Below are 23,955 nucleotides of genomic sequence, written 5' to 3' on the forward strand. Positions count from 1 at the left end.
GGGTAGATTGAAAGAATTTGATCATGCATTTGTTATTGGAATTTTATTTAGCAGGCAAGTATCAAACAAGAAAAGAAAAACATAGTTTAACTAACTTTTTCATGGCATGGATAACATCGTCCTTCGTGGCATCTACCAGCACACTTATGATTCCCACAGCCAAGGACACGCCCACACACTTGTTCACATGGTGGACAATCTTTATTGCAACACTTCCTGTTGCAAGGATGGCGACGACAATCCCGAAGACGTTTGCATTTTGATTCGCACGTAAACTCCTTGTAACATGGCAGTTCTTTCCTCTTGTTTCCGCAACGACATTCTTTAACCGACATCTGAAGACACTGAAAATAGACGAAAGAAAATTATTAAACAGTTAGTGATAACGAATTGTAAGTAAGGAGCGACTCGACCCATTAGTAACCGAAACTCTAAACAAAGGAATTTTCATATCAATACATCAAAAGAATTTGCTTTTTATGTTAATTCCAAATATATAAAATTCATTAAGTTTATTTGTTACACATCAAAAGCTACGAGCCTGAGAAAATTTGCCTTATTTTCGAAAAAGAGCCAAAACACCCCCAAACGTCAAGGTTTGCAGCTCCTATCAACAAAACTGTGAAATTTCACATTTTATTTCAGAAGAAAGATCACAAACAAGTGCTTTTTTTTATTCCAGGGGTGATTGCATCGAACCAGTGGTCCTTGAAGACCAGGATAGTTTATTCGAACGGAAATTGAAAGTTCTGGTGCCCTATTTAAGTGACCCAGAAGATTAGAGGGCAAATACACCCCACCCCCCGTGCCCTTTTCCCCCAAAGACATCCAATCAAATTTTGAGATAGTCATTCGGCTCGGCATAGTGAAAAGGTAAAATATCTATGCCTCTGGGAACGAAATGAACCCCCCTCCTCACACATACACACAGGGCCTGGAGAAAGGTCTGTAACATATTAACTTGCCTATACATATAGTGTTTGTTACAGGGAAATATAATGTCCGCAGGAGGGGGATTCACACGGGGAGAACTTTCCATGGGAAGGAAAGTTTCCAGAGGGAATTTTACACAGGGGGTAGATTTCCCGGTAGTATCTAAACAATAGTCAGATGTTAAATAAAAAACTTAAAACGTAAACTTAAAGTAAGGAGCAAAGTTAAAACTTACATCGAAGAGAAATTACTTCGCATATCACCGGGACTGCCCTCTCCTCAATCCCTTGCTCTTTACGCTAAAATCTAAATTTTCTTTAAAATTTCTTCTCATCCGAATTCAAAGGCCCTTGTGTTCCACGAGTCATTCTTAAAGAATTGTGGTAAGTCAAACTATAGCGTAAAAAACGAGATATTGAGAACAGGGCATTCTGGAGGGGAAAATGACCGTTTTCGCTTGTCCTTGTGCTAGAGCCACACTATTTGACCTGAATTTGAGTTTCATAGTCTATGTCACCTGGTACTATCTAAAGTTGTTCCACCAAACTCCTGCTTTTTCGAGTCCTGACTCTGCTTTTGAGCGGAAAGCTCCCTTACATAGGCAAGAAAACGGACAACAATTTTAGCTTCAAGTTTGACTTAGGTCATAAAGTGATTAAAATTTCTCCAGCTCCGTAGCCCCATTATCGTAAATTCTAGTCATCCACCGCTCTCCCCATCAATTTTATAGCAAAAACATGGCCATGTTAAATTTTATTTGAAACCGAATCATGCAACTATTTTCGATCAATATTATTCAAGACACAAAGAAAGCTGACAATCCTTTTCACAACCCCGTCCTCCTACAAGCCAAGCAGCATCACGCAACTATTTCGAATTTGTATAAGCGGAGGACCGAAGTGGACCTATCACCCCTCAAAACAAACCCCTAAGTTCGTTAAACTTGACTTTTTAATTTGTGAGACACACAGTGGAATTGTAGCTCCCCCAGCACTCTCACCCTTCTCTTCACCAACTTTTTAGCCTCATTAATTGATCACTCAATTTTAAGTGTATAATTCGCGTTGCACCTAGTTTAAGGCGGAATTATTGAAGAATCTTCGATCTGAACGATTAGAGGCACAAAGTAAACCTCCTATCCCTCAAACACCATCTGACACCGCCAGCTTTACAGCAGAAACGTAGGTAGTTATTTTTCATAAAGATGATAAATTTCAGAGACATATATCGCATCTATGATGTTAGCAAGAAAGAGCTCATATCCGCTTGAAACTCATGGCGCGAGTAGTTTGGACCTATAATACACAACAGAGGGTTTTTAAAAAGTTTCTATTGCTTCAGTCCCCAATCGAGTTTAATGGAGATGTGACAAAAGATTCTGATAGATTCCGTGGCGCAAAAAATTTAGGGACGCTTCCCACCTTTACTGTGGACGTGAAATCGGTCCCCGACATAGAGTCATAGCCAGGTCATTAACTGTTACTTCTTATTAGGTTTTTGCTGAGTCCTGCAAACTATTTTGGTATATATCTTGATGACTAGAATTTATAGGAACCCTTTAACCCAGAGAAATAGCATAGTTAATCAGCCTTCAATATATACAACTAGGTCATTAAGCGTTAACTCTCATCAAAGTTGGCTGAAATTAGACTTGTTCTCCTGGTAAATGTTGAGCAGACAAGATTTAAGTGATCGCCTCCTTCTACAGGTAATAGATTGGGTTGTAATGCCAAAAAGACACCTCCTTCGCCATTGAGTTTGAATCGGCATCGGTCTCAAAAAGACATAGCTAGGACTATCACTTCCAAGCTTCTTCTTTTACAGATATCCTGATGACTATAATTTATGAACCAATTTCTACTTTAGATGTCGGATAGATCCCAATCCCTTGACAAGCACAATTATATCACTAGCTTTACTTCTCATCAACTTTAATAGAGATCCAACGGATTCGTCTGGTAATTTCTGACGATAAAAATTTAACTCTCCCCCCTCCCCCCACAGATTTAATATCAGACACAGACCCTAACAAGTTAAACCAATGAAATTAGCTCAACTTTCAACCGAGTTTTGGTCAAATCAGAAAACACATTCCGGCAGATGTTACGATTGGAAAATTTAGGGATCCCCCATTCCCAGAAGATGTAGGGTACGGTCTAAACCCCGAAACAGAATGAACAAGATACCACCACATTTGATTGATATCTCTGACCAAGCATTTTGGTAAATTTATGGTGGGAAGAACATAGAAACACTTACTCTTGCTAGAACCCTTATAATAAATATCTGCCAGGTTTGGTAGACACACGAAAACTCCTTTTGGTATATATGCTGAAGACCGGAAAATCTTTGCATCCACAGGCTTTTCCCTTCCGTCAACAACTAGGTTGGATGAAGTCCTGATCCCGAAAAGGATTAAGTCAAACATTAGCTCATATTTCTGAGCAAGTTTGGTTGATATCCGACAATGGTCCTAGTACACGGTATGACAAAGGGAGACGTCCTGATAACAAGAATTTGAAGACTCCGTCCCACAAGAACCGGATAAGACACAAATAGGATCCTAGTCGTGGCGCATCATCAAGGTTGGTTAAGGTCTAACATCCCCTTTCTGAAGGATGTGATAGTGACAAGGTCCCAGAGAATTTACACCCTCCTCCAACAACGAGTTGGATCGCCGCAAGGCATCTTTCAGTCTAGTTCCGATCCCAAGCTTTATTTGCGGACAAAACTTTAGAAAATTCGATCTAGATCACAAAATTCCATAAAAAAAAACAAGAAAACGAAATCCGAATTCGTGATTTCTGGGTTTAATTCTTAGAAATATAAAGAAGAAAACAGTATTTGAAGCTCAATTGTCAAAGATTAATTATCCGTTTAAACCCCTAAAAAATTTACACTTGGAACTAGAATAGTTTCATTTTGTTCCTCTTTTATAGGATTTTGTAGGTCACATTTTTTTTTTTATTAAAGGAAATGTTGGAATCTTAAGAGAGACTTTTATTGTCTGTTTTACGTTCCCCTTATCGCAAAACAACATTAATTCTTGTGCCCATGCTTTAAGGTGTTGACTAGAAGAAATAAAAAAAAGAGCGAAGTCCACAGTAAGTAGAAAATCAAAGTAGAACGAAGAGTTAATTAACGACTTAAATAATAGTAAGACCACATAACTTTCCAGTAGAAAAAAATCCAGCTTCCTAAGCTCCTTATAATGAAATTTCACTCCTTCAAACATTAAAATGAATTATGAAAAAAAAATGCAATAAAAATGTGAAAAAGAATATGAAGCTTAAATCATGCTTAAAGTCAAAGATAGATTTTTTCTCTAAGCTTTAATAACACTAAAATGATTTAAATTAGTTTTCTAGACGGGAGGGGTGAAGGGCATCTTATTGGGAAGAGGGCCAAAAACGAAGCTATTTATCTTTTATGTATATATTTTACGAATCTCTAATTGGCGGTAATAACGTTTCATCGCCTGAGACTCAATTCAGTTTGAAGAGTCCAACCATATATCCACAATTTCCAGAAAGTTAAATGTCACCACTTCACATGACAAAATAAACTTAGCTTATAAAACAATAGAAACACTCACAGTCCCACAAGGGCCACGGTGGCATCTTTCAGCGCAGTAGTGGCTACCACAACTAAGTTGTTTCCCACAGGTACTGCCACAATTTGGTATAGACTTAGTACAAGGAAGCAAATAAGATGATTTTCCGCATGGACAACTTCTAGTTAATGATAGAGGGCACAGTCCACAAGGTCCTTCATGGCAAACTATTTCACAATCATGAGATCCGCAACTATACGCCTTACCACATGGCTAGAAAAATAGAAAATAATTCATGAAAATCTCTAAGCAGCACTGAAATATCACTGATGTTCCCTTTTATTTTGATGAACCACTGTCTCAGGAAATTTTCGTAGATTTCAGATAAAATAAACAATTAGGGTGATTCATAAAACAGGAAACTTTTGCTAGTGCAATTAGTAAGTTGATCTTTGAAGTAAAACATACAAAACACTACTTTTTAGGCAGAAATTTTGCTCATTGCAAGGTTATAAAACTTTTTTTTTGTAATGAAATCACAGCTGAAGAGAAAGAATAAAGAAATACGCAGTAATTAATAATTCCCATTATAGAGGTAAGGGAACGAAGAAAAAAAATACATTTGCTTCTATTTGTTCCTGTTTTTCTAATTGTGCATGGAAATGGGATTTCCAGTTGACATATGTCACTTTCAAATTTTTAGTCGAATACAGAGAACGAAAGAGAATACTGTTCACCGTGCTAAATTAGCTTAATTAGAAAAAAAGAAGCAAAATGTCGGCTAATGAGTGATGTCGTTATTACCATTTTTTTTCGGTCCTTTTAAATGATCCTGTGTCAATTCTAAATTCTTGGTTCAACCTGCCTAAGACCATCGGTAGGTATGCCTTGTTTACCTCTCTTTCCAGGCACTCTAATGGTCCTATGTCAATTTTAAATTCTTGGTCAACCTGCCTGAGACTCTAGGCAGGCGTGACTTGCTAAAAGATAACAAACAAGTATTGGTCCAATAAGAGAGGTACACTTCCTCCCGCCGTTTACCCGCGCCACATAACCAAACACTTGGAAAACTATAGGTTCTATGACTGTTTTAGCTCTATGACTATCTACCTTAGTTCTACTCCCCTAGGAATGACGCATGGATGGATAACAGATAGACATCTCTATTAACAAATAAACTAACACTAGATTTGCCTCCCACTCAATTGGACTATCTGTCTTTCTGGACTATCTTTTTCTACAATTAGGCATGACTTGATGCCCAAAACAATTCGTTTTAATTCAAAGAGAGTAAAATCTGTGCATGACTGCAATAGTAAGACAATTGTAATACTAATCTTATTCAAGAATAAGGCTAGGAGTTATAACATTGTTCCGCTACTCCCCATTCCCAGCCAAGCTTAAAATACATTTTTCTGAAATCTGGTATCCCTTCAAGTCGTATGTCATTGAGCTTTCTATAAGGCTCAGCTAGCAAAGCATATTATGTCTAAGAATTTCCCTAACTCTTACTCTGACTTAGAAAATGAATTCTTAGATCAAAATCGGTACCATTTCGCACTGCCAATTTGGGGTATAGCAAGGCCTTTCCATTGTTTTTTTCCTGCATTGACACCGCTGAACACTTCTCTTTTCACAAGGAGAACAAGGACCTTCATGACATGGCTGTTGACAAGGATGTTGTCCACAATTAAGAGTCTTGCCACAAGGTTTTCCACATGACCATGTTTTGGAACTGCATCGCAGGGTTTTAGGAGATGATTTTTCACAATGACATATTGCATTGACTGTTTTTGGACAAGGAGGGCAAGGTCCTAAAAATAAGAGTCAATGACAAACTTTCAAAACATACAACAAAGAAAGAAAATAATATAGAGAAGAATTGGTCAACGAGCAATTTCAGCTGCGAGAAAATGGGATAACAAACAAACGTACCGGTATAAAAAATGAATACTTTTTTAAATGAAAACCAACCTGTAAAAGAAGCACTAAAAAGGCAACTGTAGCGAATTTTTTTTCTTTTTTTGGCAAAATGCAACAGTAGGATTTTTCAAAATTTTAGAGTTTTAAATCAACAACTTGAATTTTTTCAATTTGGACACAACTTTGGACTCATTTCAAATATGAAAATAAAAAAAAAACGAATTAGAGATACATATAAACTGTACGGCTTTTTTGCTTCAAATTACATATGAAGTTTATATTGAATCCCAGATTTTTAGCTCACTTCCTTCGTTGAGATAACTATGACATTACAGAAGTACCAGACTTGTAAAAAATTTAGCCCATTTAAGTTGCCGATGCTGCTAGGTATGAATCCAGAACATGGTTCTTTAGGGAAAGGGAGGGAAAGAGAAAGGGGGAGAGAAAGAGAGGGGTTAAATATAGGTACATATTCAAGGACATCAGTGTATATGAGAGGAATTTTTTTAATTAATTATAATTTTTTATGTTGGTTGATATATGAGCCTCTCAGAAGCCAAACCGACAAAGTCGACTGCTTATATTTTATGAGTTTTAAACATTAAAGCTTTTGATTAATTTTTAATTTGTGCGCTTATGGGATGTAGTCACTTAAAAATAAGGACTAATATACAAAAAAAGTAATAAAAAGTTGTAGATACCAAAGACCAAATAAGTTTTTAGGGTCACTTTGACAAATTATATCCTAAAATGTATTTGAGTACACGCATTATTCTCAAAAATGTAATTAAACACCAAAAAATTCCGTTTTTGCAGTTGTTTATTTTTAATTTTTTACTAGATACCTGGTACACTGAAATTAAAGCCAGATATATTTTTTGGCTTACAAATTTCTCTGGTCCTCTTTCAAGAACATAACCAGTTTTACCTCTGAAATATTAAACAAGTTTTCTTGGAAAACCATGAGAATAACAGGAGTAATAACGCTGCTTTTTCCAAGATTGAACACTGCAGGCTGCTGACATTATACATTATGAAAATGAAAGAAAACAAAGTATCAGCATAACAGGAAAAAACGAGTTAAAGATAACCTGGATGACACGGCAGTAGACATCTATGACCACACTTCGGTTTGAGCTCTTTTCGGCAGATTTCAGAACAGGAATGAGGAACAAGCCATGGATCATAGCAAGGGTTGACAGCTTTCTTGCAGAAGCAATAGTACCGTTCAGGAATTAGGCTGTAGGAATACTCAGTACGACATTTTGGGCTGGAAAAACATAGAAATGAAACAGAATATTTCAAGTACCTAAAATTTGTAACAAAACGGAAAAAATGAATAAAAACAAGAAATATATAACAACTTGGAAGTCACTTGACAGGTTTTTAACGGGCCAGGTCTTGTCAATTTTTTTCTTTGCTGGGAATCCCAGCCCCCTGAAATCAGGAAGAATTAGGGATTTTTCATGTGAGAGAAGTTCAAAAAGGATTGTATGATTTCAGAACCTCATCAAAAAGGAGCTATGTGGGATTTTTTTTTCTTTGAATGCATATAAACATTAAACACTTTTTCCCCTGTGATACACAGTAAAGTTAATTATAATCAACGTTCAACAGCAACAAAACCTAGATTAAAATAAGCATTAATTATTGTTTCGATTTATGTAGCTAGTTATCCAGACCTTCATTTTCCTTCTCGTGCTCTGATCTTCCTTAATTCAGAACGTAGTATCCTACAGAGAGAGAGAAAAAAAAAGGGAAAAAAGAAAGCAAGAGAGAGATAGAGAGAAGAAGAGATAGGGGGATGAGAACAAGAACAGTTCTCGTAGGATTAGCAAGAAAAGAAAAGTAAAGAACCCAACTAGAACGAAAAAAAACTTACCAAGACCATTTAAAAGACTTGGCATCAATATCAGCACTTGGACCAAAGCGATCAATGGCTGCATCTTTCTGGTAACTAATCGAATCTCTTCCCCATTTCTGCACACAGCTCATATGAAGCGACTCAAAACAGCAATCACATGACCATATCTACAATAAGAGCAATGAATATCCATTCGCTCTGATCCGAGGCCAACTATAAATCTGTCGCTATCATAATTGGAAATAATGTACCAGGAGTATAATATGTGTGTATTTCGGTGTGTTTGCATGCGTGTATGTATGCTTTTTCCTTTACATTGACAGATAACGTACACTATTTAAGCTCGAAACGGGAAAATTCATGAAGAACAATTTTGAAGCCCTGAGAATGGACGCAGGCTATAAAACAAATTAAATAGCCTGTGCAAATATGGAGATGTAAAATAATAATTTTATAACTTGTAGCAAGGAGCACATTTCCACATTGAGGGAGGAAGGTGGAGGATGATTAGGCGTAAATTACCCAAAACAGTATACTTTAAAAAATATAATGTTTTTCTACCCCTCCATCCCCCCCCTCTTGAAAAAAAAATTTAACACACATTTGAGTTTGTGGAGCTATCTTTTAGTCCAAAACAGACTGCGGTTATATTCTAAATACCACCAAAATAGATATTCCACGAGTGGAATTATTCAATCCTTCTTAAAAAAAAAAAAAAAAACTCATTCGTCATTGTTTCCCTTTTCAAACTTAACAGACATTTCAATGTTTCCACAGTTAATTGTAGAAATAAAGCAGCAAAAAAACTTATATTAAGACCCCAAAATTCCCATTTCAAAGTTCAGCTGCATAACAAGATAATTGTTTTCTTCTTTTTTCCTAGAAAGCCTCTATTATCCCCCCCCTAAGACTCAGTATCACGGCCAGCCACATGAAAAGATGACATTTTCAGGTTTCCCTTTAAAGCTTGTCGTTGTCTTAATTTTCCATAGTGTGGGCAAGGGATCCCCAATTTGTTAACATAATTTGCCTGTCCATGGATTATTCTTTATGGTTGATTGTGTATGGCTATGTGGTTTGACCTGTGTGATTGTATGGATGAGTAGGGTTAAGGCCTCATTCAAGTGCTGATCTATATTAATCACTAATGTAGGAAAACAGTCTTCCTTTTCTCCTTCTGTCTTTTTTTTTATGCGTTTATGCTGTTGCACTTGTGATTTCTCTTTTCATTATATAAATATCCTTTTCTTCTTTCTATAATTTTCCCCTTTTGTTTGATTTCCGTTACCCGTTTTCGTTGGAAATTTTTTTACATCTTTTAAAAGAATCAGCTTATTCATTTCGGTCCTAAAGTTGCACCAGGGATACACTCTGGGAGTCGTCTTCTTCGGCCAGACAGATTTTCAGCACCATCTGGAAGGAATTGGTTAGAAAGAAGTTGAGGCAGGGAAAGTCATAGATTCGTTCTGAGGAGGTGTTTACCTCATGTCCAACGCTCGTTCCCGATTGATTAGAACGCCGACATTGTACAACTAACAGTGAACTAACAGTGAAAATGTGGAAAAGAAGATTTTTACTATTTTTAGTTAGCATTTTTGTGTCTTGGAATCGATAAGCAAATTCTCTAATTGTACAACTGAGTTTTTATTTTTCCCTGTTTACAGGCTACTAGAGTTTTGGAATAATGAAATCCATACCTGATAAATTTCTCTGGGAGAAATATGGGAAAACTATTAAGCTCCCAAGTTGACGAAGATGGTACCAAGAAGTATGATATTGTAGATTAAATTGGTCCTGCCTATCCGTATAATTTCTGTTTGGTTATATCCATGGCGTGTGTTCTTTCTCAAACCAACTCCAAGTGTGACGCTCAAGGCTATTAATAGACTATACCAGGTTGAGGTATTAGCTCGAATTAACCCCCAGTCTGAGTCGAGTTTCCGCCAGACAATTTCAAGCTATAAAGGTAGCTTACAGTTGTAATCTCAATAGGTATTATCATTTGGATCGTAGCGTACGCCACAAAATAATGCTGGCACCCCAACGTCTTAAACCTATACTCTCAGATGTGTATGTTCAAGCTAGTTTAGGCTGGCTAGAACTTTTTGTTCAAGTACTGTCAGAACTTGTCAAAGTTTAACTTGGTAGTCCTTTTTTCGGTCACCCAAGCAACTTCAAAAGAATGATATTTATAATGACTCGCCTTCTTTAAGCAATTTTTTTTTCTTTCTTTCCTTGTTCCGGTTTTTCTTGTTTGTTTTGGATGAGTTGATTTAAAGCAACTTTTGTCTCTGTGTATTATGTGCAGCACCGAAATAGGCCACTAGACATCTAAGCTGTTTGTCAAGCTTATAAATTCTGCCATTTATCCTTTCCTCTAGCTTCCCGATTTTTGTAAAGTACCAATGGTCAAAGACCTTGGCATTCAACTTATATTGCTAAGGATTATAATTGCCATATAATGTTAAGATTGCAGGCCTTCTCAGCTCAAAAGAAAATAAGGGCTAGGTTGAAATTTTAAAAAGCACCTACAAGCCCAAAAAAACATATTAAATACTTATTTTACATCAAGAAACTTTTCTATAAATATTGTTAATTCTAACGACAACTACACAATCAATTGGCCTACATAGGAACCAGCGAAACAAAATTTGACAGAAATTATAAATTTGAAAGAAACATGGCGCACAAAATTAAGGCATTTTTACTTCACAGTTAATTGTCGAGCCAAATGAACAATTGTGTCACCAAAACTCGATTTTGTTTACTGGTATGTGTGTTCATATTTTTTTAGGTCAGAGGGTTTTCATGTAAACTAAACTTGAAAACACAAAAACAGAAAAATCGATCTTCATGTGGAGAGTGGATGAGTCTCCCCCCTTCAGTGTAAGTATAAACGATAGTACATATAACAATCTTTATTGTATGTAAATATAGCAGATTTCATCACCCCACCTTTTCCTTAATTGAAGGCTTCGAAAAAATAAGCTTGATTTCTACATTTTTATGGGTGAACGTTGAATTTTAAACAACAACCGAAACAATGCCAATTTCCTTTTCTTTTGATAGTCTAAGAATCTTAATTAAAAGTTCCAATAGTCGAATGAAAAGTTCTTTACTTAATATTTCTTTGTCCCATACATCAAGATTTTGGCAAGGGCTACCAACCTAAGCTAATAAATAGCTTTACCATTTATTTTTATATTTGTTCCTTTTCAAAAAGAACTAACATATTTCGTTTTCTGCAATATTCCATTGGTATTGTCTTGAAGGAGAAAAAAGAGAAGAAAAATATGCTTCATATCAATTGCATTGTTGTATACAGGCCCAAACTTGGTCTATATATCATACAAAGTGCAGGCCTGGTATTTTCCCGGTAAGTATTGGTATCAGTATTTTCCTGAAAATCCCCCTCTTTGGCCATAAATTCATTCCAGAAATACTGTGGGTGAAAGCAAGTAAGCATATTGTATTTCCAGTACAATATTTTAAAAGCTATATAGTGTTGTAAATAAGGCTAGATAGCAAACAGATGAAGAAAGATCATTTGGCAATTCATAATATTCAAAATCGTAAAACTTACCGCATCGGTTTTCTGTATCCCTTCAAGACAAATTAAGCAGCAGATTTCTTCACTCCTAAGAGCTGCCTCCAGAAACTCCTTTGTGCGAGAAAGAGAAGCAACTTCCCCGCCATATGCGTTTATAATATTATCTGAAAACAATTTGGATTCAAATATACTAAGCCCAATCATTTAGCAAAAGAAAATAAGCATATTAGCTCCTATAATCCTTCAGTCAATACAGACAATGTTCTTACAACTTGAGACAACATATTGATAGAAAACAAGTATATTTCAATGCAAACCACTACACAGGAGGATGGAGTATGGGTTGATACCCCCCCTGATATGTTAGAAGGAAACTTTCAAGAAAGTTTAAAACAAGTCTGAGCCTCAACAAGGGCTTTCTGAGTTTCAGCCCCTGCTCTGGAACAATGCTCTGATCCATCATTCAAAAAAATTGGTCAAGTGTCAGTCCTTGCATTTTGGCGAAAAAAAAACAACAACATATTTATTAGATGAAAAAATATACTACTACTACTAGCAACTCACTACAGCACAAAACCGTCCAAGTCCAACAGCTATGCATGCTCCTTGCCCCTCCCAATTTAATGAGAGCTTCATCCTTTACCCCGTCTCTCAAAGTTTCAATTTCCTAGAAATACTTTCTAATGACCTCTCCCCCATTCAGGGATGACCTAATTTTAATTTGGCCAAGATAGAAGGCCAAAAAGGACAATTTTGACAAACTATAAATCCACCAATCCATAAAACGCGGCCTAGCATTTAATTTTTTTTTCATTGTAGCTATTTTTTTTTCATTGTAGCTAAAAAAAAGTGAGATCAAACTAATTTTTTCGTAAGGCTTATTATCTGATATATGGTCAGTAAAACGAGTACCTAAAACCATCCTTAGACAATTCCACAGGAAATATCTAACAAATCTTCCTAAGCCTTTCAAGTCCCCATATTTAAGCTGTATGAGCTGAGTGGTTAGCAAACTACTCTTGAAAGCCTTTTTCCATGAGGACAGGAGTTTAAGTCCAGGTGTTTCTGGTGATTTGGTTTAGAAGGGGGGTCATTAGCATGACTCTGTAAGTTCAGCCAGAGTCAACCCAGCTCTAAACGTGTACCTGGATAACTCTAGGTAAGATAAACAGGAGGGGTGTGCGAAAGCACAGAATGGCTGGCCCCCAACTCCCAACTGTACTTCCTGGCTGAAATGCCATGAAAGGGATATCAGCAACGCCGGTAGGGACTAGAAACTCCAATGCCGGCTTATTTGCCTTTTTACATCCTATATTTAACCATTAATATTTCTATTGTGATATTTGATGATTAGTTTGCAGACTTCTTTTCTATCCCTCAATTATTTTTTGTTTAATTGCAAAAAAGCACCCTGCAAATTGCCTATACCACCTTTCACATCTTCACTGCATCCCCCAACTTTACTAATCATGGTTGGATAACTGCAAAGTCCTGAAACCATTTCCTAAGATTTTTTAGCTCTTAATAAGCACATCAAGACACCCAAAAGAGGGCTGTTAATTGACACATGTGATTTAGAGAGTGTGATGTTTGAATAAGAGAAAATCTTCATTTCAAATTTTCTATACAAGAAAATTGTTCAAAGGTTTTCTAAATGCATTCAGACATCATTCAAAATAACCTGTTAGAGCAAATTGTTTTACATAACTTAAAATGAATTTCAATTATATTCATTGTGTTGCAAGAGCAACACTTTGGTTTTGTCGTGGTTTTTTTTTTTTTTTTTGTTCCTAGCATCCCGATTTCAGCTTATTCCTAGAAAGTGGTAAGGGTCTAACCTCTGCGGTTTTTACGGAAAGTGTGGACCTTAGGCCGGATTGATGAATATGAATTTACATTTTGGAAAGCTTCGTAGAACTCTTGCCTGGGGCCAAAAAGGATGGTTTTTGCTTGTCCTTGAGCCAGAGCCTATAGTGTGTGAAGTGAAGAGGAGTTGTATAGCCTATGTCAGAGAGGACTATCTGAAGTTATGCAGCCAAGCTTTCGTTTCATCAAACCATGTTTATGCTTTCGAGTGGAAAGCTCCGTTCTAGCAGGCAAGCAGGCAGGCACCACTTTCGAATTGAAGATGGACTAAAATGTATAAGTGTTAAATATATGCGACAGTTACCCTGCCCCACAGCCAATATATCTTCTTTGAGTGACAAATAGAAAAATTTAGAGAAGCAAAAAAGCAGCATTTTCCCATGGGTCCGAAAGTGCTGCCGTGATTTCGGCTGAGTTTATCATTCGGTTTTTCGCACTTGGGATTGCGGTAGAGAAATGGTATCAGATGTGCCTCTTAAACTTTAAAAGTTCTCTCATTGCTAAAGAAATTAGAGTTTATCCTTTGCTCCTTTCTAAGTGATGACGTTAGAAAGTTGCCCTACGGCAAAAAAGTCAACTTTTGAACTAAGACAGATAGATTTTTTTTTTTTTCGACAGCAGTCGATAGCTTTTGATGAGCTGATTGAAGTATATGTCATCCATTTTTTTGTACAAAAATTCCTTCATGAGATATACCAGTTTGAAAGTTTAAAGGGGTTGACAATTTCAGTAGTAAGGTACACACTGAAACCAAAAATAGGCCGATACCAATTGTGAGACATATAGGGGAGTTGTAAGCAACAGTCGGCTGTTAGCTCATAATCATCCTCGGCAATGAGGGGTTCGCAACTCTTACTAGTTGGTGTACCTATTTTTTGTTTCTGTTGTATTTGATGGTAAGACCAATTTGGTTCCAGTGGTAAGACATGTAGGGGACTTGTAAGTAATAATCGGCTGTAAGGCTACAATCATCTTTAGCAATGAGGAGTTTGCAACTTTTGCGAGTTAGTGTACCTAGTATGTATTTTAGCATCCTTACAGATTAACAACTTCAGCGTTTAGTCGCAGCAAGGAAACAAAACCAAAGTGTTGATCTCGCAACACTTTACTCGGTGAAGCCGAGCAAAGGTTGCCGCAACACCTCATGTTGCCCATGCAACGTAGATCTAATTAGCTTTGAAATAGATAACTTCAAAGACCACACTGCCTTTCCATGACGAAAGTAAAACTACTTTGAACTGTTTTACTTTAGCTTTGAAAAAGCAATGACTGTTTTCAGTTTGGCTTGAAATCTACTTCTCTGGATGTCTTGGAAGAAGGTCTGAAAAGAGGATGCGGATTTTAAGCCTTTTTGACAGCTAGTAGTTCTTAAGTAAACATCTTTAATATGTATTATTTGGTTCCTTATTTTATGCTCTTTCCAAACGTAAAGGTTGCTCCCCTCTTGAAAGTGTATCACACCACTCTTGACCGTCCTAGTTATAGTCCTTAAATGAATGAAGAACTAAAAGGAAACACTAAAACAATGAAAGTCTTACTTCATAATGTGCAGCACATTTCTTTTAATCAGAATATCATGTTTCTTTCCATTGGTATCCACATTTTTAAATCCTTTTGAATAACAGTTTTATCTAATGCTACAATAATCACTTAGGAGAAACTAGATTTCATCCTTTTTTTCAATGATGGAGACATATTATGAGATTCAAAACAATGGGGAAGTATATTATTACAATTGTATATGAGTTCATAAGGGGGAGAATGTTTTATAGTGGGTGACCACTGGAAATATAACCTCTTCAGTATCTCACCAAGGTAGATATTGAAGATAGTGAACAAATGTGGGTTATTATTTAGGACAGTAATGTTCTATTTAAAGGGCTTCTTGCTGTCTTGGAAGGCAGTTGAATTAGGTGGACAAAACTTTAGGACTAAATCTAGTTGTTATCAAGCTATCACCTTTACCCTTTGCTTATTTTTAGGGCTTATAACTCCATGGATGAAAGACATTGGTGTATTTAAAATCTGTGTTCAGGGAGTCCCACCAAGTGAAAGCTACCAGAAGTCGAGAAACTTTCCAGCAACTGAGTATATTGTTGTCATAGTCCCCTTTTTGAGCTTGTTAATTACTATACTACTAAAAAAAAAGATAAAATAATGAGCTCAATTAACCAAATTGAAAAGCTCTAATCTTGCTAATCCTTGAATCAGATGCAGAACAACATAATCACTGTAAATACTTCTTATATATTATTCCATCTGTATTTCCTTCTAGAGATGCTTAAAACATTATTAATATCCATCTTCACATCACAACTGATAGACCGTTCAGCCTGTCCTCTCCTGTTTGATTTTGGAGGCATGTTCTAAGCTGTTAAGTGAAAACTCTGTAAATGCTGTGGTAACAGGGATGATGGAGAATACAACAAAGAGTGAATGCACAGATGGAAAAAAGCAGTTGTTGCATACATCAAAAGTTTCAGGGACTTTATCAGGACATTGGGACTTGCATATGGACCTCCATTTGGTTTGCCAGACAGTCAGCTCAACAAGGAGACTAGTCTTAGAAAAACAGAACAGCTTACAGTTTTACAGCTACAAAATTGACAATAAAACAAGGGAACAGAAGTTGGATTTGAAATGTTGTAGTTTGGTGGTTAAGAAATTTCGAGTTCTAAACATAGCTTCTAGAGGTACAAGGAAAAGACAAATCCCTTCTAAAAAGAAGGGAGTATGAAGAGATGAATTACCAATGATGGTATTGTCTTGGCATTGAGATGAGTGTCCCAGCATTTTCAGCTGCCTGGACTGCTTATCCATAAATAGGCAGAAAATCTGCTACTACTATCTCTTTTAACAAAGACCTGCATAGATTTAATTGTTTACAGCAGGCAAATATATCTAAATTGTCCTTTTGCAGAGAAATGGAAGCTGAAAGCAGAATTGAACTTACTTTTTCCAACAAAAATCAGAAAGAAAAGGAAGCTGAACTTGGGTATGGCTGCTACTAAGGAGTTGTTTTTGACCATTAGATGCCAATTGGACTGGTTTTCAACAAAGATCTCTAAGACTTCAACGACGGTAGGGAGAACCTCCAGAAAAGTGGTAACACTATAATGCCTTTCAACCCACTGTGTATCATAAAAGTGAAGGAGCTTTTGCTTTTTGGTATGCCAGAAGGTGCCAGTACAGAAGCTAATGATTGAGTTTGTTTGGAGGAAGATGAAAAAAAAAATGCAAGTGTCCATACAACATTCAAAGTAAGTTCAGTCAGGAGGCATTCACCAATGCAAGATTTTAACAATGCAGAGCACAATACATGTAAAAGGCAAGTGGATACTGCTTTTGTATCTCTGCTTGAGTGCCAATGTACAAACCAGACATGCTACTGCCTCCATCAAAGCCAATTCCAACTAAATTGTTTAAGTCTAATCCAAACTCTAAGCACAATCTAATAATTTGCTGTGCAAGACCTATGTCAGTCAGGTCATTTGCAGTGTTGAAACACAAAATCACATCTTTTATTTTTTTTTTCTTTTATTGTCATAGAAGTACACATCAAGAACAGGCTGTTCTTTTGAAGTAACATCACTCATCTCATCTGTCTATATTGGAAAATACCTCACATTTTTTACTCTATTCAAAATTTTTTCTAAGTGGCATTTGCAAGAGAGACATATTTATTAAACCATATATACTATGTGTACAACTATTGTTCTGCATGAGATAATATACTTTTTTTTGCATTTTTAGTGAATGATTTGAAATGCTCCTGCAACTTCAACCTTCACAACCACATAACTGTCAGCCATGTTTCATTTGATTCTTACATCTATTTTAAGAGTAGATAATAGCCCCATTTTCTTTTTTTTGCAGGCCTTATAAAAAAAAAGCTTGGTTCAGAAAACAGGAAAATGAACCAAGCAGGGCTGCCACAGGTTTAAGTGGTAAAAAACACAGACTTAGGGACCTCTTTTTAACCAAAAAAGGACCTCTATGGACACAAAATGGACCTCAAAACTCAGTTTTAGAAAGCTTTTGAAAGAAAGAGCAGTGACACAACACCAAATAACATGTGACTAAGGAAAAAAAAATGCAATGATCATTTGCTGATATCTCTCCATAATCAGAGGCCAAATAATAATTAAGAAGCAGACCACCTGAGAATTATCATGTCATGCAATGAGCTTTTTTCTTCATTTTTTTCTGAATGCTTTAAGTTCAAATACAAAAAATCAGATTCAAAACCGAAAAAACTCAAAACCAGAGCCAGTTTTCTCTTGAATCTTCTTGTGGTCTTTTCCTCTAACCAGCCAGCCCCTAAAAAAGTACTACTGTTTGATGATCAGATCAGAACAATTCTTGCCAATTTCCTACAAACCCTTCCAAAAAGCATTGGGTACCAAATGTATCTTGCAGTTATCAATATCAAGGAGACCTTCCCCACCCGTCAATTCACTTTTTTTCACTGTCAATCAGTCAGAAAAGTTTTTTTCATGTTTAGACCATCAAAAATTAATGCTAGTAGTTTAGAGATAGATAAACTGCTCTCAATGATTGTTCTGGTTATTTCTGACTTCAGCTGAGACAAGTCCAATAAACACAGTTCTCATATGCCTTCCTACCACTTGTTTCATCTTTTCCAACCAGAATCAGATCCTCATTTGAGACTCTTTCTTATTTTCTGAGTTTGTGATTGAATCAAACTAAACAGCATAATAATTGTTGCTGACTTCATCAAGGGTCATCTTCCAGAAATGGGATCCAAGAGATTTGTTTAAAAGATAAGGAGAAATAAGGAGGAGCTTGCCCAAAGGAGAAGTTTTTAACCACTGTATCTCTAAACATTTTCCATTATGCATCTGCTATTCTCTCAGCAGATTTCCCAGAATAGTTAGACTCAATCATCATCAGAGCCCATGTAATTTCTACAACTGCTGTTTCATCCTGCACTAGGAAAAGCACATAAATGCATGGGCAGTCTTGCGAGTTGGCTGGTCTCTGTGGAATCTGCCAAGAGATTAATCTGATTCAGCATTAGCCTTATGGTAACATTCTTCTTATGTTCAGCAGTTCTGGCATGCTGCAGTAAAGCTTTTCAGGAATGTATAAAAATGATGTCATTTTCACTTGGTGATATATAGTCTATGATCTATCTATCCATCTTGGGAGAGTTAAGGTAGATATCCATAGAACTTTACCTTAAAATTACCTTAAATTGCATGTCTGTTAAGACAAGGTGGTGACGAGCCTCCTGTGGAACATCTTGCTGGTGGTATGACATGACTATGGTCTGGCATCCCAGGTTATTCTACACTCTGCATTGCCCTAATCCTGATCAACTCCTTTCTTGAATGCATTTATGGTTTGGGACTGGATGGTGGCTTTGGAGAGGCTGTTCCAGTAAAGGACAGTGCATACAGAGAAAAATTGCTGGTGTTCATGTTGATAGCAATAGTGGACTTGCAGCTCCTTTGTGTGACCTCTTGCTGTACTTGGAAGGAATGAGGAGAATACTTGACTTGAGAGGTTGTTTTCTAGCAGTTTGCAAGTAGCAACTGCATCTCCTCTCTTCCTTCAATAGACTAGGGTGAGGAGTTTAAGGGATACAAGGCATTTCTCATACAGCTTGTCTTGCAAAACTGGTATGAGCTTTGTTGCCTGCCTTTTGGACACTAAATGGATGGTTAAGATTTCTGGATTGATTTGTGACAGACAATGTTGACAGGGTGTGTGTACAAAAGGGGGAGGACTGAATGTGCTTGGACTCACAGTAAAACAAGTGACCTAAGCTTAGTAGGATTGCCAGCTTAGTCTGAGGCAGACTACCATGTTTTAAGATTGACACATGACCAACAAGTCCCCTGGACTTGTAGGCAAATAGGGAGACCTATAGTTTTTAAGTGTTTTGGTAAACAGCAGGAGTAGCTATAACTCTCAAATTGGACAAATAGGCATACTTATGTGTTAGCTTTTGAAGTTGCATGCCTGTCTAGAGTCTTGGGCAGGTTGACCAAATTTTCCTTCAGGCACAATCTTGTACTTAATATAATTTCAATATCTCACTGTTTTTGAGTAAACATGTGCTATGGTAGATCATTACTAAAAAAAACTTCTAGAAACTTTGTGCTGCAAGGTTTCACTTATCTATAAATTCTTTTGTAGGACATCATGTCTTTCATCATAAATTTGAAAACAGACAAAACACTTATCAAAAATACAGCTTTTTCAAAAATGTTATAGCTCAACTGGAAAAAGAAGTGAAGATAAAGATTACCCTGCTGCAAAATATGTTAACTAGGATTATTTTGCATCTTATAAATTAAGGACTGTTTTCTTAATATGTATCCTCCTGTGATGGACTGCTTGTACATTTACACTTAGTATTTCTGGTAAAATTCTAGTTAATTGACTTCTTGCTATCTCAGAAATGGTTTAGGTTAGGAAAATGAAACTTTCAGGGATGAATTTAAAGACTAAAGTATGTCCCAGGAAGGTAATTTGAAGCAACTATGGTAAAATTCTAGTTAATTGACTTCTTGCTATATTGGAAAGGGTTAAGGTTAGGAAAATGAAACTTTCAGGGATGGGTCTACAGGCCAAAGTATGTCCCGGGAAGGTATTTTAAAGTACCCACCTCCACTCCTTCTCCCTCTAGAGGGCCCTGAAATTTGCTAGTCATGACATGACTATACCTATTGAAATTTTGACAAAACAACATTTTGCTTTAATTTTCAGTTACTAGTTGCTTTTTCTCTGCCTTTAGTTCTGAAAACACAATTCCTGTTATTTGTGTAGAATTTTGAGCCATATCAATGTTTTTTTTTTCAAAATTGAGGAAATGTATTTACATATCTTTAAAACCTTATAAAATGGAATTGAGCAAAGTTATGAAGCTGAAAACAATTTTGTTGTACTTCAATTAAGCAGAAGATCTATTTTGCAAGATTTCACTTTTATAACACACATATTTTTAAAGGTCATCAAAGGTCAGGGCCCTCTAGAGGGAGGAGTGGAGGTAGTAGCTTCAAAATACCTTCCTGGGACAAACTTTAGTATGTAGATTCATCCCTGAGAGTTTCATTTTCCTAACCTAAACCCTTTCCGAGATAGCAAGAAGTCAATTAACTAGAATTTTACTGCAACTACCTCTACTCCTTCTCTCTCTAGAGGGCCCTGACCTTTGATGACCTTTAAAAATATGTGTGTTATAAAAGTGAAACCTTGCAAAATAGATCTTCTGCTTAATTGAAGTACAACAAAAAAATTTTCAGCTTTAGAACTTTGCTTAATTCCATTTTACAAGGTTTTAAAGATATGCAAATAAATTTCCTAAATTTTGAAAAAAAAACATTGATATGGCTCAAAATTCTACTCATATAGCCTAACAGGAATTGCATTTTCAGAACTAAAGGCAGATAAAAACCAACTAGTAAGTGAAATTTAAGGTAAAATGTTGTTTTGTCAAAATTTTAATAGGTATAGACCTGTCATCTAGGTAAATTTCAGGGCCCTTTAGAGGGAGAAGAAGTGGAGGTGGGTACTTCAAAATACCTTCCAAGGACACACTTTAGTCAGTAGATTCATCCCTGAAAGTTTCATTTTCCTAACCTAAACCCTTTCTGAGATAGCAAGAAGTCAATTAACTAGAATTTTACTGTATTTCCTTTGGGGGAGTTCATAGAGAAGAGTGTTACCAAATTGTTATTTTTAGGCTATCCTGCTTTCTTAGTTTCAGGCTAATCAAATTGATGGGTTTCCCACTTATTTCCCAGGGCAATAGCCATGTAATCTATCCATGCATTCAACTAAAGCAGAAGCAACTCTGAAATCTAATAGGTAGCCTACAGTCTACATGGAAGCATTCTGAATAGCTTAGGCCTAAAAAAAAAAATTTGTGATTCCATGATCTATTTCAGAAAGAAAGGGGTAGCTATATCTGTATAAAATAAAACCACTAATAGTAAAGTCTCACCAATCACTTTGTCAGCATCATCAGTAGTACAAATTCCTACATTTGTCATTTTTAATTCTTTCAAAATTTTCCGATTTTGCAATAGGCACCGTTAAGACAAGAAGCCTTAGTCTGCTTTTGGCTAGTCGATTTGACAAAATCTTACACCATTTTGCCAGAATTTTCGTTTTTTGGTTTAATCAAATTGCTAAAATCTTAATCTTCGTCAATCATAGTAAAAAATACTCAGGTTTAAAATTTTCTGCCCGATAGGACATTATGCAGAGGACTTAGATGATATTCCTGTCTAAGTCCTTAGATACAATGATCACGGCACTAGACCCCGCCACTTTCCTTTTCGGCGGCGAGTAGCTGCACCTAAAGGAAATCAGCGGCGTGCCAGGGCTTGCAGTCAATTTTTCTCTAGTTTTCAATAAACCGATTTTCAACAGCCTCTCGCTATCCAGTAAACGGTAGAGTTTACTTCAATCCGTGTTTTCATGATACCTGTTCATGTATTCGATGAAATCTATTCTCAGAGGCATGTATGAAGCATAATGGGCCTTATTCCTCTTTTGTTTTCGGGATGCACTTTTGAGAGGGAAATTTAAAGGTTTTATAACTTTTTGAAAATTAAAGGACCGGCTCTAAGCGAGAAAAAAGTTTCTTCGGGACGTTTGTTTTGTTTTCTGAGAAGTTCTTATAAGTCTCTATTATTACATATTTTCTTTTTGACTAAATTTGCCCGACTGGCGCGCTGCCAAAAACTGTTCTTTTCATTAAGATGGATATGGATCCGTAATATGAACGCAATTTGGTTTGTATTAAACAGAAAAGAACAAAATTCACAAAATTTCAAAAAGAAAAGAACAAAATTTTTTTCAACTGGGCTTGATCCTATGCAGTCTCATAGTTTATATGGACGAACAGTATATGGTTGATTCTCACAGGGGCAATTTAGGATCTTTTAACAGTGACAACCAGAACCGTCAATAAGAAAAAACGCTGTGTTGCTCTCGCAACACAATTAATCCAAGGAAGACATAGCCCCCAGAGCCCCTGTGATGAGAGCCATAAATTATGCGAACTGGCAATTCTTTACAGATATTTTTTAAAGTGGAAAAGAGAGAGGGGACATGTTTGATTTTGGAGGCCAGTGGTGTGAAACTTTCAGGGATTATTTTCTTGGCGTGAATTATTTAGGGAGTATTTATTTAGTGGCATGAAACTTTCAGGGATTGTTTTCTTGGTCAAAAGGAGCATCACTATTTTGCTCTAGGAAGGGAGAGGGGTCAAGGGCCTGGAAATAAGCGACAAAAGCTTTTTTCCTGATCAGCTTGAAACTTTCATCAGTAAAAACTTGGACCAAGGGAATTCTTCTTCTTATTCAGCAGTCGGGGCTTTTCAGTCAACACTATTCAGCCCTTTTCCTTTTGATTCACTCTGTGAGATGGACAGAGCTATGGAGCAGGTTTGACTTGCATAATTTGTATCTGCTCAGATTTCTTGTAGTATATCTTTTGATGCTAGCAGTTGAATTATAAGAGAATATATATTGAGCTCTGTTTGCAAGTATGGTCAGCAAGACTTTTGGCCGTTAGTGGAATTTTGTGGTGTTTGAAGCATTCTAACAATTTACATTGCAGGGTATACTGTGCAGACATCAGCATATTACATTCAAATAGGCAATGATCTATTGTTTCATTTTTAAGATTACATGACCTGCAAAGGGGGGAGGAGGGAACTTCACCACTTGAATTAGAAATCTGATATGGAAAAGTCTGAAAATTTAGCCCATTTGAACCTGACTGAATTCTATGATAAATCTTAGAAAGGTGCTTACTGGGGAAAGGTGACAGGGCTGGATTCTTATTATTTATCAGTACCACTGCAAGTCTCCAGCGGTAAATATCTCTAATGGGGATTGGTCTCCCACTTCGCTGGTCAATATTTAAAGCATTTTTTTCTATTTCACCTGCCTTATGGTTACCAAATATACCCGAGTGGCTTGGAATATACTGGATGAGTTAAAATACCTTTTGAAGCTAGAATATCAATAATCCTAAGACAAAGAAAAGTGTCAATATCCATCTCGTATTGAGAAGCTCAAGATAGCAGCTCAAGGCTAGATAAAGAGTCAGAATATATTATAATATTTTTAATATTAACAGTTATATATTCATTAACCATGACGAAATCCAATGCCATGATTATGGCATTTAGCTCGGCAGACATTACAGATACATTATCGTGTAATCTCTCGCCTAAAGCGATATTATGGGTTGGGAAAAACGCTCCGGAAATTCATGTAA

The 23,955-nt window shown here is 36.4% G+C and overlaps 1 protein-coding gene across 2 annotated transcripts in view; it reads right to left on the reverse strand.

Annotated features, from left to right (window-relative positions):
* LOC136024991 (NF-X1-type zinc finger protein NFXL1-like) overlaps positions 1-21,818 on the reverse strand; it is a 40,835-nt gene extending 19,017 nt beyond the window's left edge. For both annotated transcript variants that reach the window (XM_065700604.1, XM_065700605.1), the window contains exons 1-7: positions 21,665-21,818; positions 11,857-11,987; positions 8,292-8,440; positions 7,501-7,679; positions 6,038-6,300; positions 4,529-4,759; positions 96-344 (exon numbers count right to left, since the gene is read on the reverse strand). In XM_065700604.1, coding sequence (XP_065556676.1) covers positions 96-344; positions 4,529-4,759; positions 6,038-6,300; positions 7,501-7,679; positions 8,292-8,440; positions 11,857-11,987; positions 21,665-21,713 — 1,251 coding nt within the window. In that variant the 5' untranslated portion in view covers positions 21,714-21,818. The remainder of the gene's footprint in view (positions 1-95; positions 345-4,528; positions 4,760-6,037; positions 6,301-7,500; positions 7,680-8,291; positions 8,441-11,856; positions 11,988-21,664) is intronic.
* Positions 21,819-23,955: the final 2,137 nt, after the last annotated feature.

The sequence above is a fragment of the Artemia franciscana genome, chromosome 3, assembly GCF_032884065.1.
Source record: "Artemia franciscana chromosome 3, ASM3288406v1, whole genome shotgun sequence".
NCBI lineage: Eukaryota > Metazoa > Arthropoda > Branchiopoda > Anostraca > Artemiidae > Artemia > Artemia franciscana.